Source organism: Camelus bactrianus, chromosome 15 (assembly GCF_048773025.1).
Source record: "Camelus bactrianus isolate YW-2024 breed Bactrian camel chromosome 15, ASM4877302v1, whole genome shotgun sequence".
NCBI lineage: Eukaryota > Metazoa > Chordata > Mammalia > Artiodactyla > Camelidae > Camelus > Camelus bactrianus.
The window spans coordinates 20,557,145-20,575,349 of record NC_133553.1 but is presented as its reverse complement, the minus strand read 5'-3'; the positions used below and the strand labels follow the sequence as shown (position 1 = coordinate 20,575,349).

General features: G+C 47.8%; 1 protein-coding gene across 7 annotated transcripts in view; it reads right to left on the bottom strand.

Moving 5' to 3' along the window:
- The window catches only part of LPIN1 (lipin 1), a 113,544-nt gene that overhangs the window by 77,503 nt on the left and 17,836 nt on the right, over nt 1–18,205 (bottom strand). For all 7 annotated transcript variants that reach the window (XM_074341678.1, XM_074341675.1, XM_074341674.1 and 4 more), the window contains exon 2: nt 3,857–3,913. In XM_074341678.1, the coding sequence (XP_074197779.1) occupies nt 3,857–3,913 (57 nt within the window). The remainder of the gene's footprint in view (nt 1–3,856; nt 3,914–18,205) is intronic.

Genomic DNA, 18,205 nt, shown 5'->3' with positions numbered 1-18,205 from the left:
TTAAGAATGAGAGTCAGGCAAGGGCTCTAAAACATCTTCTCTTTCCCTTTTCTGGGAGGTCACATGAAAACAAACTTCAGTTGTGCTTATTTTTAACGAGTAAACTAAGAAAAGGAGAATACAAGAATCTAGGTGACCGTGGACGTATTGAGGGCTCCCAAGATGACAGCACTGGCGGAGGACTGAGAGCAGGAAGAGGGGCTTCCCAGAGAGAAAGGTGACGGCTGGGGAAAAGGGCACCTACAAAGATTGCCCGGAGTTTGGGAGAACCACACGACATCACAGAGGTGTTAAACGCAAGGAATAAATCAAAAGAACTAGAAACTAATGAACGAGAGAAAATTCTTATGAAGACAACATGTTATCATGCTTAGGAACAAAGTCTCTGGAGCCAGAAGGTGTGGGTCTGAATCCTAACCCTGCCATTTATCAGCTGTGTGACTGTGAGAAAGTAGCTGAACCTCTCTATGCTCATTTTCTCGCCTCTCAAATGGAGATAATAATAGGACCAAATTATAGGACTGTGGTAAGGAACTGGTAAGTTAATATTTGTAATGCTCTTAGAAAAGAACCTGTCACTTGGTAAGTACCACATAAGATTTATTAAATAAGTAAGAAAACCAAAGCACTATATGAAAATCATGGTCATCCAAATAAGGTAAACAGATCTCAGTTAAAACAAGTTAATGGCCTTAAAAATAAAGAATGTGATCGTTTCCAGGTGACAGACCAAAGTAAAAGCTTAAGGACATTATGTGTGTGTTTTGGGCGGGAAGGGCAGGGGAGTCAGGATAGGCAGGGGATGAGAAGCATATATTTTTCTTCCAAACAGGGAAAAAGAAAGGCAAACACAACATTCAGGAAATACACCTCCCCCCAAGAAATAGTCCATCTATGAGAAAGGCAGAGTATGAAAACAGAACAAACTAAAACAGGGTGAGATTACACATAAATGGCAGAGTACAGGAAAAGAGAATGTATTTGCGCGTGCCGCTCTGTGTGAATCAGCCAGATTCTCCTCTATCAGTAAGTCCACAGGATAACGTGCAAAGGAGATACATAAATAGATGGGGTAGGAACCTGGAACTGGGCTTTAGTTGTCAGCCAGCATCTCCTGGTTGATTTTCTGGAAACTAAGCACTTGGATAAAATTTTTCAAAAATCAATTTAAATCTAGACAAAGTTAACTTCCTCACCCCACAAAATGCACTCCCCATCCAAGAAGACATTTTAAATCCTGCCCTTTTTCAAACCTAAAGGCAAGAAAGTACCAGAATGAGCAAAATATGGTTCCAAGTAACTGTGCCGGGATAACCTAGAATTCTGGGAATTGGTGTTTGTGTTAGACACATGCAGTCAAAGTACGGGTTCTCCAAGACGGAGGCTTCATGTCACAAATTGTACCACAATGTTCCCTGTTTGAGCTAGACAGACGGGTTAAGCATTTTTGGCGAACATTTCATTGCTCAACTCTCCCTGCAGAATTCAGGGTCTTTCGCCTGGAAGGAACCGCTGCGTGTGTGCGGGGACGCAGGTGGGAGGTGTGCTGGTGTGCACTTTGGGGGTTTGTGCATTCCACAGCCAGATTCTCCAAACTGAGAGCTGGACCTCCCGGGGAAGCCTTCCCTCAGACATTCCTCATGTCCATGAGGAATTCATCACCGACTTCTCTGTACCAGTGAGCCCCCGTGGAATTCCATCATGGGCCACTTCACAAAGCCTCGTCACTATGTCATTTCATGCACCTCTACATCCCCTATGGTTGGTGAGTCCTTCAAGGAAAAGATCAACCATGACACACTCATCACTGCACCCTCAGTGCCTAGCACATTTATTTACACAATAACTAGGAGACAGAGACAGTCAAGGACAGAGACAGAGATGGACAGAGACAGAGATTTTGAGTCCCACTCTCTGCCCTGTTTTACTTCCCCTTCATTTTTGATTTTCTCATCACTAAGCATTTTTGGAATTTATGAACCTATTTTCTGAGGATAACAACATGAAAATTACCAAAAGCTGGAATGGTAGACATTGTGATGAGAAACCCACCTGTATGCCCTCACCCACCTCCCTTTGCCGTACAAACTCCCTGGGTAACTTTGTCCCCTTGGAGACTTCTGTGACTCTGTTCTCCAGCTGACCCACAGTTCAGTATCTCCAGGCTGCACCTTGCCTCTCAGCTCCAGACCGAACAGAAGGTTGAAGCAGAAAGTTCCTACTTCACACCTCCTGCCCCCTGCTTCCTATCTTGTTACCAGGCGAGCTCTGGGAAGGGCCTGCACTGGGGCTGGCAGGAGAGGCTCAGTTGATTACTTTCCTTGACTGCCTCTCTTGTATGCCATGCACCTTGGGCCAGAGGCTGGGCCAGGAAACCTGGTGGCCATGGGCTCCAGCCCCCCCCCCCCCCCTCGGGTCTGGAGAACGGGACTCAGCCATGGGAAGCAGCCTCGGACCACCTCCTGATTGCGGGCCTGCATCCTGCCCACAGGTGGAGCCGCTCACTCACCGGGACTTCCTGCGCCTTCTCTCCTCCGAAGCGGACGCTCCCCTCACTCCAGCCTCAACTGCCACCAACTGCCCGCTGCTCAGATTCCTGGTCTCTGATTGGGCCCCATCCCTGCCAATCCACTCAAGAGTTGAACTTCTGCTCCTCACAGCATCCCCGGGGCCAGGCCTTCCTCAGCAGCCCTCTTCATTCACTTAACTGGAGCCTCTGGATTCACCTCAAGGAAGACCCTCTCGCTCTGGCTGGCGCTGCACTCGGCCTCCTGGGCCCTCTGCAAACCCTCTTGGTCCACACTCCGACCAGAGTCTCTCTCCCGACTCAGCTCTTTGAGAGTGAGACCAAGTGTTATTTCTAGTCTACACCCCCAAGGCTTAGGACAGGCCACAGTCAGGACAAGTCAGTGTCCGGGCTTCACCACTTCTTCCCTGGATTATTCCAGAAACCTTCACGTGAGCCTCCCCACCCCTAGTCCCCACCTCAGTTGACTCCCTCAAGTCTCCTGGCCCCAGGAAAGGCTCTCAGGTTGAAAATCTACAGGGTAGAGTGAATTGGATGGAGTTGCTGAAGCTTCAAGTATAGTCCAGGGCCAGGTAGGGTGAGATGAACACACCGTGAGGGAAGAACTGCATGGAGTGGGACCACGGCCAGGGGTGCTCAGCAAAGTATCTCCCCAAACCGGAGAGGCTCAGAGAGCCAGATTCATTAGCAGGGTCTGGAATCCGGGATGGACGGAAGGGGCAGGGGTGGTCCGGCCCTCGGGCTGTGTGTGGTAAGTGGGATCTAGGGAGACCCCAGAAGAGCAGAGAGCAAAGCACGAAGTAGAGTTGCAGAGAAAACCTAAAGGGCCCGGCTGAGGCTTGGGGACCAGGCCTAGGGCAGTGACACTGAGGCAGGAGGACAAAAGAACCAATGGAGGAAGGAAGCAGGAGGAAGAGGTAAAACCTGCAGAAGGGCTTTGACAGGTTCAAGGGCTTTTATTAAATACCTGTGACAGTCCGTCCAAAGCAAACAAACGGCATGAACTTAATATGAACCTTTTCCTGTTGGCACTAGGGAGCCATTGAATGTTTTTTCATTGGGCAGATGACAAAATCAGATCTATGCCTAGGAGACGATGGCTGCCAGGGAGAAGAGATTAGAAACTAGCCAAAACATTCTCAGCAACATTTGGGGCTCACGAAACCTTTATAAGGGCTACAGGCCGACTCTGAAAGCTTCAGTCGGATGGCGGGGTCCTGGTTTGGGGACTGCTTGTATCCACGGCAATAAACCAATTTGGCAAAGAGTATTTTCTCTCATTTTGAAATGTCAAAGTATAATTAGGACATTCACAGCAACATCACTCACATTAATGTTTGAAGACCATACATTTCGAATCCATCCAGGGTCTCTCATCATTGGAATCTGGAAAACAAAAGCATCAGAAATTAATTAATGGAAATGTTGTGGAATGAGAAAGCACCACCTCATGAATGTGCTGAAAACCACCGAACAGTGCACTTTAACATGGTGGGTTTTGTGGTATGTGAATTATAGCTCAATCAAAAAAGGAATTTGAATAAGAAGAGTGATGTTAGTAAGGTCTTTTTTTGATCGTGTTCAAGTAGAGCCTGAGGTCTTGGTCACAAAGAACACACAGTGATGTCATAAATCTCCCCGACTCCTCCTCTCCTCCTCCGTCTCCTCCTTCCCAGAGCACGTGGAACGCGCTGGGGAAACTTCAGGAGATAAGGCAACATGGAAAAAGATAGGACTGAGGGTCAGAAGACGTGCTTTCCAGGTTCTAGTGCATCTTAGCTGGGTGACTGTACAGGGCTAGTTTTCTTATCTGTAAAATGGGCGTAACAATAACCCTGGAGCTGACAGGTGTGTTGTGAGCATTAACTGAGTCCATTCTGGCTAAAGGGCGAAGCCCAAGTGCACGCAGGTGCTATTAAGACTGTGGGTGTGAAATTATCCAAGCAAGTAGGACCCGCACAGTCTGCTTTTCCCACAGGGGCCCCAGTTAGAGCTCCCAGCCTAAGGGATGTGTTGAGTTTTCGAAAGCCTTTAATTATACCTAAGTTATATTCAAAAACATATAAAGCAGCCCAGAATCAACAAGCCCTGAGCCCCTTTCTCCTGTTTCCTTCCTCTGGTCGTGCCCTCCTTGCCCTGTCACCTACCTGCTACTCGTCTAGTGCATTTAGCTTTTCCCGACCAGACTGTTGATTGGCTGATAATTAATGGTGTGGCTTTACCTCATTATTTATTGAGTTTCTCTCAGGGGTCAAGTACTTCGCTGGGTAGTGGGAAGGCAGAGAGACGAGTGAAATATAAATCTTGTCCTTGAGTTACCCATAATCAGGTGAGGGGTGGTGGGGAGGAAGACGTGAAGGGAAGTTTTCTGTGGCCAGGGCCACCATCAGCACATGCCCAGGGTCCGGGGGGAAGCACAGGAGGGGGCCAACGGTTGGCCTGAAGGAAATAGAAGGAAGGATCCAGGCCAGCCACAGAAGGTGACACCTGAGCTGCTTCTGAAGGACGGGTGGGGCTCTTGGAGAAGAAAGGAGGAAGAAATTCCATTCCAAGCAGAGAAGAGAGTGTGTTCAAAGAAACAAAGCATCACACATATGTTTGGGGGACAGTGAGGACCGCCTGTGACTGGAGAATGGTTCCAGCTCGAGCAGGCAGTACAGAGGAGCCTGGGGTGCTCCGTGGTCAGGAGGCATGAATAGAGTGGGGTCATTAAAGAAAATTATTTTAATGCTTTCCTTAAACAAAATCTTTTGAAAAAGCCCATATGTAAATAGAAGGCGAACGCTTTGGTCACATCAGGGAAGAGGCCTGGAGATCCCGGTCTTGGCAGCAGAACCCTGGCTTCAGAGACCACGATTTGAGAAAAATCTCTGTACCCAGTGGGGAGCTACCCAGAACTAGCATGATCAGATCTGTTTTATAGAATCGCTCTGACATCTGTGGGTTGGAGGCAGAAAGGCAAATTTAAAGGCTCTTCTAGCAAACAATCGGCCAGGTGTGAACAAAGGTGATGACAATGGGGAGGGAGACGGGTGACTGTGAGTGCCACCTAGTGGGAGGGTCCCCGGGCTGGCTGAGCAACTTGGATGGGTCGAATGGGTGAAGAAGAGGGAGATTTTGAGGATGACTGGTTTCTGGTCTGGGTGACTAGGTAGATGGTGGTATCAGTAACTAACTGAGGAAAACTGAAAGGAAAAGTTGGGGGAGGACTATGAATGTATCCTGGGACCACATCCGGAATAAAAAGCATAGATTTTCCTGGAAGACAGAACCTGGGAAAGGAGGCAGATGTGAGTCAAGGGATTCTACCCAAGTCTGGATCCTGGCTGGGAAAACAGAACAAGGCGACTGGCTTCTTCATCTATAACTTGCTTAATATGGTAATCAATTCAGTCCTGGTTTCAACTGAACACGGCATCTGAAACACTTCTGGAAAGGAACCCAGTTACTACCTCCTTTTCAGCTCCTCTGGAATATTACAGCATGCTGCAAAAAATCATGCCACTTGGATACAGACGTTCTGGACCATCCAACTCAAATTCCTCATGGGGCACAAACACAGTCACAAGCCCACCAGCGCTCTCCGGGGACAATAGTTGCACTGATTTTACACTCACGAGGTAGGCTAGGAAGGCAGGCGGCAGTTTAAATTCACAATGCTTGGATTTGGTCCCAGTTAGAAACGAAGTTTCAAATCAAATACCAAATACATGTTTTACTGCCATGGGAGCAATGACTCTGATCCCCCAAGAATTTGGTTTGATTTCAGAGATTAAATATAAACACAAGAACACCAAAAATGGTGATCCCATGTATTTCAGTAGTAATTTCTCTCAAGGGTAAGAAGGAAATAATCTCATTCCACCCCACGGCTAGCTGTCTGTTGTCATTCAAAATTCTTCCACAAAATTTGAAGCCCAGCCTTTGGACCCCGGGTACCCAGCAGTTAGGAATCATGGGGGAAGCCAAAAGTGAACTTGGGTTTGAACCCTCATTCTCCCACTAAGAGCTGGGTGGCCTTTAGCGAGGACTTTAACCTTTCTAAGCCTCAATCTTCTCATCTCTAAAGAGAGGTGAACGATGAAATAGTTCCAGTGCTGATGTAAGAATCAAAAGAGATAATGCTGTGCCAAACAATAATGGACAAATTTTAGTTGCGACTCCAGGATGATGATCACGATGTGGAAGACTCGGTGTGAGGAAGAAGTGAGCATCTTCTGAACAGTTGGTCTGCTTTCGCCCTATTTATACGATGAAGTGTGCATTTGCTCAGGTCCTTCCTTAGGCAATGGGGGCCAGAGCCACACGGCTGCTCCACTCCTTGTAAATGAGCTGGTCTCTATGAAATACATGTTTGTGTTAGCCTCAATCTTGCTCTGTTTTATGCCTTTACCTCTTTTTTCCTTTTATTCCTCATTTAATTTAAACATATGTAACTACTATGGACTGAATGTTTGCATCCTCCCAAAATTCATATTTGAAGCCCTAATTTCTATGATGGTATGTGGATGTGGGGCCTTTGGGAGGTAATAAGGTCATCAGGGTGGAGCGCTCATGAAGGAATTAGTGCCCCTCTAAGAAGAGACAGGAGAGAGATGAGCTCTTCCTCTGCCACGTAAGGATGCATCAAAAAGTTGGCCATCTACAGGCCAGAGGGAAGGCTCCCACCAGAACCAGACTATGCTGGCACCTAGATCTTGGACTTCAGCCTCCAGAAGTATGAAAAATAAATTTCTGCTGTCTAAGCCACCCAGTCTGTCGTATTTTTGTTATAACAGCCTGAGCTGATCAAGACAGAAATTCTGTTACGTTTTGAACCATCTTTTGTCCTTGGATATGTACAGATATGGAAAGAGAGATGATAATAGATGATAGATAGGTAGATAGATAGGTAGATAGATAGATAGATAGGTAGATAGATAGATAGATAAAAATGGAAAAATACTTGGAGAATGAGCATGGTAAATGTGGACAGATGAATAGATAGGAGATTGATGGACACTTTCTTGTTATGCTGTGTTGATTTGCTTGCTCACTGGACTACATTGATCATTATGGGGTAGAAGACACTTGAAATAGAACCACAAAGACTGTTCCTGGTCCAGACCTCTGTCACTTAGAAGTGGAATAATACCGAACCACTGACTCACCCTCTCTAATCCTCAGTTTCCACTTCTAAAGAACATATGTGGTACTACCTACCTCAGGGCTGTTGTGGGAGTTAAATGAGAGATGTACTTAAAAGTGACCAGCAATGTTCATAGCAGCACTGTATACAGTAGCTAAGATATGGAAACAACTTAAATGTCCATCGACAGATGACTGGACAAAGAAGTTGTGGTATATTTATACAGTGGAATACTACTCAGCCATAAAAAAGAATAAAATAATGCCATTTGCAGCAACACGGATGGACCTAGAGATCATCATTCTAAGTGAAGCCAGAAAGAGAAAGAAAAATACCATATACTATCACTCATATGTGGAATCAAAAAAAAAAGAAAAAAGAGGGCATTAATGAACTCACCTACAAAACGGAAACAGACTCACAGTTATAGTAAACCAGGGGAAAGAGGGTGGGAAGGGATAAATTTGGGAGTTTGAGATTTGCAAATGTTAGCCATTACATATAAAAATAGATTTAAAAAAACAAATTTCTTCTGTATAGCACAGGGAACTATATTCAATATCTTGTAATAATCTTTCATGAAAAAGAATATGAAAACGAATATATGTACATATATGCATGACTGGGACATTGTGCTGTACACCAGAAATTGACACATTGTAACTGATTGTACTTCAATTAAAAAAAAAAAGGGACCAGCACATGATAGGTACTCAGTGAAGCTGAACTTGAATCTCCACGTAGCCTTATGATGATCAAGGTCCAGGTCATAGTCTCCTGTGTTCCTGGTGGGGCCTTGCTCACTGCTACGCCTCTGCCCCTGACTTGCTGGAGGTCACATATATAGGGCCTAAGTCCAAATTCAAATTCAGGTCTGTGTGACTCTAAAGCTCTTGCTGCAGTTTCACAGATGGAGAAATATTTGGATGACAGAATTCCCACCAACACAGAAGGACAAAGAGGGAGACCTGGGATTACCAGGCCTCGAGCCCACAATGATGGGCCAGGCTGTTCCCAGTTTACAAGTGGGACATTCTGAAGTTCCTTTGTGAACATTTTTTTTTTTAATAGAGTAACATTTTCACACAAAAAGGGCTCTACCAAAGTGAGTTCGCTTTTCCAGGGGGAGGGAGCCACAGTGCAAGCTGACCTAGCAATGCTGAACTGTACAACCAGGGACCTGCTGCATTGCGGCCCATTTATACAGCCACAGACAGGTGACATCCATCCAAATGTCAACTGGAGATTTCAGGAAGGGCCCCTGGAATGCGGTGGAAGGAGCACTGGTCTGGGGATGAGGCAACTCAGGTTTTAGTTCTGACCGTCTTGCTGGCTTGGAGGGGGCCTTGGGCAAGATACTTGTGCTCACTGCATTTCAGTTTTTCCACCTGTCCAAGGACAAAATTGCACTAGGTGATTCCTAAGGGCTTTTTAATCTCCAGAATTCTGTAAGCCTACATGCACGTGCCCTCCTACATCAGATTCCAACGCAAGATCCCCAGCACCCTGCCAATATGATTTGAAATAAGGGAAGAGGATAAGGAAGGGTTTGGTCTGTTTAGGAGGAGGTGGGGAGAAGAGGAGGACCCTACAGGTGGGTCTGGGATTTGACCCAGTCAGACTCTAACCTGGGTCTCCCAGGAGTTCCTTGGAATAGTGTAGAAATGGAAAGAGAATCTGTAGTCAAGAGCGTTGGATCTAAACCCTGGTTATAATGCTTAATAATGCTTGGTCTTGGGTAGGTCACAGCATGTCTTAGAAATTCAATTTCTTCAACTACAAAGTAAGGTTAATAATACTTCCTGCATCTTCAAAGTTAGCAAGGGCAGGTTAGGTGCTTCTGATGCCCTGTCTCTCTGACCCATTCTCTGAGCTCATGGGATTACACAAGGCCAACCCCGATAATCCAGGATAATCTCCCTATTTTAAGGTCAGTGATGAGTAATACTAATTCCACCTCCAACCTTAATTTTTCTTTCTTCATATAATTAACGTATTCACAGGTTCTGAGGATCAGGACACGGACATATTTTGGGGGGCCACTATTCCGCCTGGCACAGCTTCCTAATGGGATCACCCACAATTCCTTTTGTGATGCTGCAGTTCAATCTCCATGCTGTAGCCAAGGTCATCTTTTTGAAACACAATCTGGTCATGTCACTCCAATGATTAAAGCCATTCAAGTGAATATATAAAATGTATACAATTTTTTAAACCCTTCCTTAGCTTGGTGAACAAAGTTTCCACCCACCTGTCCAGTCTCATCTCCCACCTGCACCCTTTGATCTCTCTGACCCAGTCATACTGGCCTTTCACTCCCCCCACCTGTTCAATTTATTCTCTCCAGCCACAGGACCTTTGCACGTGTTACTTCTGCCCATTTCAGCTGGTTAGCTGCTACTCGTCCCCCAGACCACAGCCAAGTGTCACCTCACAGAAGCTGTCCCTGGCATCCTTGACATGTCACATCGTGTTACACCCTCTGATAGCACCCTTATCACTCCTTCACAGCACTCAGCACAGAGGGCAAAGTTACATTTGTTTGCATAACTATTCAGCTAATGACAGCTTCCTCCATCAGGGACAGGATTGTTCTCACTGCATCCCCAGGAAGACAGTCAACGCATACCTGTTGAACGGAAGAATGAACATATGATTTTCTCAATATACAGATGAGGGCACTGGAGCTCAGAAGGTCGAGGAACTTGGTCAAGGTCACACAATGAGCAAGTGGCGGGTGGGTGGATTTGACTGAGGTTTGACTGACCTCTTAGCCACAACATCACTCCTGCATTTCAGGCCACTGGTATGGGAGGGGCATGGTATGGATGGTCTTTTTTTTGTACTTTTCTTAAGGGAAGATGAAGGCAGTGTTGGGCCCTGCAACCACTGGAGATGTGACTCCCAGGATAGAAGCGACCCCAGTCCAGACTCTGACCCAAGCCTCGTATTTCATATGCGGTCCCTGGGAAGGCAATGAAAGGAGGCACCCCTACCCAGCTCTGCCCGAGGGCACGGCCCTCCCAGCTGCCACTCCCGGCCCAGAGGCAACTCCAGGGGTGTGCTTAATAGGAAGGCTTAAGCTTCACAGGGGCTAAATAGGCTTCGAGTGCATGTGTGGGGGTGGGAGGCGGGGCCGGGTATTAGATTACAGATGCCCTCAGATTCCTTGCAGCTCCTACCACAGACAGGTGAGAGAGCCCAGGGACTGCTTGCTCAGTGCTATGCAGGACAAGAGACGTTCTTCAACACCTGAGGCCCTAAGAAACCTTCCAGTGTTCCCTCCACGGTTTGCAGTGCTCTTTATGGGGGATGCCGGCTGCACCCTAAGAGGTTTGACTTCCCTGAGATGTCAGGTCTGAGAGGCCCTGGCGGCCCTCCTGTCAACAGTCTTGGCTGAGCCCAGCCTTCCGGCCACCTCCATTAAGCCCCCAGACACGTGAGGGACGCCCTTGTGGTCTGTCCAGACCAGCCCATCCAGCTATCAGTTTCCACTGAGTCATCTCCACAATACACCAGGAAGCAATGCATCACCCAGCCAAGTCCTGCCCAAATCCTGACCCGTGAAATCCAGAGGTAAATAAGATCACGGTTGTGTGAAGGCCCTGAGTTTTGAAGCAATTTGCTTTGGAGGAGTAAAGAGCCAGAACAGAGGATGTGGTTGTGGGGAGGAGTCTGGCTTGCGTTTCCCTTTGTGTTTAGGTGTAAAATTACATCTGTGTCTCTGTTCACGGTGGAGAGTGACTGTGACTATTTTCCCAAGTGTGTCTGTGCGTCTGCTCGTGTCTGCTCCGTCTGTGCTTCTGTGTGTTTGAGATGTGTGGGTTCTTTTTTTCTGTGTGTATCTGGGTGTCTATTTACAGCAAAATGAGGACATTCCTGTGTGAAATCTCATCCCAGTGCTTACGTGCCTCCTTGTCTATTTTGAGAAGAATCCACACGGACCATAGACGTCTGCACATGTGTGTGTTTATACAAGGATAAGGTCTGATTGGAAAACAAGGACATAGCCCCTAACGAGCAGGTTCTAATGAATTCACTCAATACAAGCAGGCACTGAGCACCACTGTTTGCCGGGCACTATGCCAGGATCAGAGAGGAGCAAGGCCTGGTACTATGTTCCGGGCAAGGCCAGGAGCTCAGGGATCCAGGAAGCATCAGGCCAAGACGAGAGCCCAGGGTTCTCTGGGCAGATACACCAGGCTCCCAGGGCGCCTGCAGCCCTGTAAGCCTGGGCACCCGACTCCCACAGGTGAGCATCGCAAAGCTAAGCCACCCCTCTCTCCACCCAACAAGCAGAGCCGCAGTCCCCGAGGAGTTCTCATGGGGTGGTAGTCAGTCTTATGTGAAAACCAGTTGTACAGTGGGGCAGATAGATTTGGAAACATTTGATAAAACAGAGATAAAGATGTATTTTCCTGTAGAGCTGCTCAGTGCCCTTACTACCTCATTGTACGCTGTCAATTTCCAAAAGGGACTATAAAATGTAGCATTTCCCCAAATAGCATAATCTCGAAATCCCTTTTCTGCTGAGCAAATGGTGGTATTTGTGTGCCAGGTAGCTTCCATGGGGGAAATTCTGATGCAGAAATAACAGGGGTAGTCTCCAACCCTGGGTGTCAGTCATGCACACCTCCCATCTCTTCCCTCGGGGAAAGATGAGAGAGTCATTTTAGGAAATTGAGGTCTGAATGGGGAGACTAGTGGAAGGAACACGGGAGGGTTGGGAGTGGGGGAGGGCGGGCAGCAAAAAATGAATGAAAACAGATGTTTACGCCATGGTGATGAGAGACGAGACTGAACTGAGGCCAGAGGAAGGGAGGTTGGCCCCAGCCTGCTCCGCTAACATCCCCACACCCTCTCCACGCAGCCCTTATCGCACCAAGAGCCCTGGGCACACACTTACACACTAAGATTTCCTCCTTCCCTAGCCAGGTTAGCCAAGGTTTGTCTCTCTCAAGCATCCATGTTACAGAGTGTATTAACCATGTCTTTTCATTTTCTATATTTAGTGCTTTAATATCTAAAGCTTTGCTGACCCTGGAGAGACAGCCCCTCTCAGAATGGCCGAAGAGAAAATTCAGTGTCGCTTCCAAACACCTGGTCTAGTGATTCAAAAGAAAAATCAGCACGATTTCTCTATTTTCTTCAGAATAAAAACCTCTTACAAGTGGCCCAGCTGAAGTCCAGCTCTCCATGACTGGTTTCTCCTTCAGGTCCCAGGCCTGATGACTTTCAGGGCACATCTGTCACTTGTAAACCAACCACTCCAAAGCCCTTAACTCAACCACCTCCTTGATCAAGCGTTCTCTGGGCCACTGTCCACCTGTCCTCATCAGCCCGGGAGGAGGGCCCAGACAATGAGGGACAGCCCCTGTCCCCCAGAGCCTGCTGAAACCATTCACACCGGCCAGCCCTAAGCCTGCTCACCCTGCCTGTCCATCCCTCCCCTTGGAAACCACAGTAGAGACGCGTGCCCACATTTTCCCGCTTCCTTCGACCTCCTGACTGACCCTGATGCTTCCTCGTGTGGCCCTGCAAGGAGTGCCTGCCTCCTGTTTGTAGGGATCTGTGAAAACCATAGACTTCTTCCTTCACGACAGTCATTTCTGGGTCCGCATGTCTCACCATACCTGAATTAAGCAAATCTCGGTTATCCTTAAAACACTTGGCATCCTGGAGCCTCAGGACAAGAAGGTGGGACTTGGCAGAGGCAGCCATGATCACATGGAGACATCAACATCCCCAGGAAGATTATACAAAATATTTAGGGACAGTTTTAGGAAGGCCACTGACCCTACCAAACAGACACCCAGAACCCGAAAGGGCACATCAACCTTGGACACAACAATTGGTAATTCACATAGCTTTTTATAGGGTGACTAAAATATAGATTCTAGAATCTGACTGGCTTGAGCTCAAATCCCTAGACCCGTCACAAACTATCTGTGTGATCTTGATCTAGTTACTTAACTTTTCTGTGCTTCAATTTTTCATCTGTAAAATGAGGGTGAGAATATATTGTTATGATGAGGATTGAATGGGAGTGAATTTAAAGCACTTAGCACAGAAACAGGCACATATGATGCATCAAATACATGTCATATCATCATCATCATCATTATTATTATTATTATTACCTCTACATATAACCAAATGACATACTAAAGGGATGGAACAGTTACTCATGGGTGTTGAGAGCCTGTTGTGTGAACCACCTCTGCCAGGTGCTGTGGACAAGCCTGACTGCTGTTGCAGTTCAGAGCAAAGAAACCAGCGAGGACTAGATCAGACAAGTCTAGTCACACATTAACTGAGTACGTCCTACGTGCCTTGCCCTGTGTTAAGTACTGAGTTCATCACTGGGGCAATTACAAAGATGACTAAGATATGATCACTTGAGTTATTTATTCCTAGACTAGTGTGGAAAAGTAACACACATCCATGGTGAGTTAGGTGCCGTCCCAGGTGCTTCCCACATTTAATTTCTATCATTCTCCTCCAAGCATTGTGGGTATTACCATCCTGGTTTCTACTGGAGAAGCTGAGTTTCAGAAAGATTGAGTAAATTTCCCAAGGCCACACAGCCGACATGCTTTTTGTACCCTAAACCACTCCGCCCTCCTTTGTCCAGCTGACTCTTACTCACCTTCCATCTCCTTTGTGATATCTGGCCCAGCTCCTGTGGGTGCAATCAATCATTTCCATGTGAGCACCTGGTTCGTATCTTAATGCTAGCACTTGTCATAGGACCTGGCCTGCCTGTCTCCCCCGGACTCGGAGCTCCCCACAAGCAGCCACCAGCTTACTCTTCTTGCTCATTAGAGCCCAGTACACGGTGTCACTCGATGACCGTTAGCTGGATGTATGAATGAAAGGAGTGATGTCCTGCAGGTGCAGTCAGTGGTACCGAGACCACATTTACGGCACTTACAGTTTCTCAGCCTGTGAGACAGTGACTCCTCAAGGGCTTTGCATTTCAAGGAGTCAAAGCTTGAGAAGGAAAGAGGCAATCAGAACCCAATACCACTGGGCGGCAATGTGGAGGCTTGGTTTCTGTGTCCTCCCTCCTTTGTCCTCTTCTCCAGGGACTCACACCCCCTTCAGTCACGGAGATGGTCAAGCCTGAGGCGAGGTCCAACCCTGGCAGGGCTTCCCCGAAGGCTTGGAAACCACAAGGCCCATTAAGTCAAACTTTGTTAATTTGCACCAAGCCCGAGGCTCATGTCAACATACAACACACTTTATTTTTTCAATTACAAATAATGACTTGGCCTCAGCAACAAAGTGCCCCCTAGAAAGGTTTTGATGTGGATATATCTTTTTAAAAGAGATACAAATAACACAGCATTTTGCATATAAACGAGGGTTCTAAAATGCCTGCGGGCCACTTTTTGAGGAGAGTGATTTAAAGGAGGCCCGAAGCGCAAAAACCTGAACTTGGCTGATGGGCCTGAGCAACGGCCTCAGACCTGTAACTGACAACCCAAAAGTGGCAGCTCGTATATTGCATTTATGCTCTTAAGTTTCAGGACAAAGCTTCTGTTCACAAAATGGGCAAAGCCTCGTGTCCGAAATATCACAGATTCCAAACGAGAAGGCTCCTAATAAACCAGGTTTACTCTGTTTAAAAAGAAGAGCCAGCAGCAACCTCCTGAAGGGCACCGTGCAATTCAGAACCCCGGGAGAAACGAATGCAGCCCATGTTCTCACGTTTGCATGCAATTTACAAGCCCAGCTTTTAAAAAGTAGGTGCTGGCAACCACCAGCCTGTTCTCTGCATCTGTGAGTTGCGTTTTGCTTTGTTTTAGATTGGTGGTTGCCAGAGGCAGGGGGTGGAGTTGGCGAAATGGGTGAAGGGGGTCCGAAGGGACAAACTTCCAGTTGTGAAACAGGTCTTGAGGATGTAACATCCCACGTGGTGGCCATAGTTAACAATACTGTATTGTATATTTGAAAATCACTAAGAGAGTAGATCTTAAAAGTTCTCATCGCAAGAGAAAAAAAAAAGTGTAACTCTGTATGGTGATGGATGTTAACCAGACTTACTGTGGTGATCGGTTCATGATATATCTATATATAGAATCATTATGCTGAAACTATTAAATGTTACATGTCAATTACATCTGTTTTTAAAAACAGCTTTTCTATGCCATCTACCAATTCAATATTGGTCTGGACTAATCAGCTCAACTTTTAAGTTTGTGGGGAGAACAAACAGAACAAACTTTTTACCTACAGCGTCCACAGATTTAATACACTCAGCAAATTCAGTTGCTCTGAGGAAAGAGTTTATGATGGGAGGGTGGGAATGCTGGAGAGATGAGAAGGCACGTTTAAAAAAAAAAAAAGAAATCAAGCCCCAATCCATTAGCTCAAAAGGGGATGGGGGATGGGTTTCTATGTAGAAACAACAACCACAAAGATGAAGAAATTGCTGCCTCTGAAGACACTAGGTCCACGTGACACTGTTCTAGCGTTTCTCAGAAGAGGCGGGTGAGGAGGGAGTCAGTCACGGCAGCCCTGATTCTGGGGAGGACTTTCGCATCAAGAACTCAGAGAGAGCCTCCTGACCCTGTGTACGTCCAGTTCTTTCTACGAAAGCACCTGGTCTCCTGAGACAGCTGCGGTCTAGCTGGCCCCCTGCCAGGCTGGAGAGCGGGCAGCGGAAGACTCAGCACACGATGTGCCCCACTCTCCGGGCTCTCCCCGGAGCACCATGAGCTGAGCTGACCCAGATGACAGACACCCACATCCCTGTGGAACTGGGACCTGCGGGGAGGGGCACTGGAGGGAAAGGTTGTCTGTTGATATGGAGAAAATCACAACGCAGTTTGTGCTGGACACAATGGTGCTCTCCGACCACCCCTGCCACCTACAGCCTGGCCATGACTGCATGCAAAGCCGGGTACTTCCAGGTTGGGACGGCACCCACATTTGAGGGAAGCATGACAAGCAGGGCCTGCCCTCTCCTTCTCAGGGGGTTGTTCCTGATCTGGGGGTGGGGCTGGCTCCCGGCCTGGGGAGATGGGAGGAGGTAGCTGTCATTGGGGTGGGACAGAGCAGGGACCTGGGAGCCAGGTGCCCACAGCCAACAGGCTGATTAGGCGTGAGTCAGGTGTTCAGCCACAAGATGGCCAACCAAGAGCTCCTCCATTCAGCTTACCCATGACAGTGGCCTCTCCTTGTCCCCGGGCTAAGCCTTGTCACTACCAGCGACAGGTAAGAAAGGAACAAGTAGGTCCGCCAAGGCTCAGCAAACTGGGGAAGGCGGGCTGAATTCCTAAGTTGTGATGCAAAGACTTTCAGGCTAAAGCAGGGAGAGGCAGGAGTCAAAACCTGGTGTGGACAAAGTGGCTGAGGGGTGCTCCTTCCTGCACCCCATCCCCCAGACCCCAGCACTGGCCACCAGCCCCCAGGAGCCGCTGCTCCAGCCTGGAAGGCAGTCAGAGCTCAGGGCTGCCACAAACACATGAGCTGGGCTAGGCTTTTGGAATGTGCCGCAGGCTGGCCTGGGGGCACACACGGGGCCTCGGTTTTGGGGGCTGCCTGTATGATGACGGCTTCACTTGAAAACAAACAGAGAACAAACCAGAACTCCACAGGTGCATCCTTCTTAGGACTTGAGCTAGGGGACTACTCAGACTGTTCTCACGGGAACGGCTCAGTTCTTGGGAACAAACACCCTTTTCTGGGCGAAAGGCTGGGGATCCAGAGACAAGGTCGGGGGTGGGGGCGCAGTTCTGAAGAGGTCCCAGGCCCACGCCACGGATGCCTGCTGATCTGGAGAGCCATGAGAAAGAGAGCACGACGTAGCAGGTGTAGGGGGAGGGCCACAGGGGAGCGACAGCTGAGCTCGGCTGTGCAAGTGGACAGGGATTCTCAAGGCTGAAAGGGGAAAAGAATCCACAGAGGACGGAAAGGGGCACAAGGGCGTCAAAGCTCAGAGCAGCAGCCCCCGGTGGCCTGCAGCCTGATGTGGGGCAGGAGGACGCACCCGCAGGCCACGCAGGGCTGGCGGAGCGGTGGACGAAGCTGGCTTTGCTCCTGCCTCTCCCTGCTTTGGCCAGAAAGCCAGCAGCCAGCCTGAGCCTGTGTACATGACTTAGGGACCCGGTCCACTTGGTCCCCAAATGCTCCACCTTAGGGTCTCTACCAGGAGCATCTTTCCTCTCAAATCAGATGACCAACTCCCTCAACTCAGTCAAGTCTTTGCTCAGATGTCATCTGACCACAGTTCTGCCCTCCCACCCCAGAATCGCTGACCCTGGTACTGATTCATTTTTTCCCATTGCATTTTTGACCTCCAACACATTAGATAATTTACATATTTATTTCACTTATCATTTATGGATGGTCCAGATGTGAACCCCGTGAGAGCAAGGCTTTATTTTTAATTTGTTTTGTTTTCTTTCGGTCAGATTTGTTCACAGATGTGTCCCAAGTTTCTAGCACAGTTCTTGGCCTCCAAGGGGCTCTCGATAAATATTCTTGAGTGATGGAATTGAATGAATTATAGCCTCATGACTGCTTTGGGCCTTGGTTTTAAG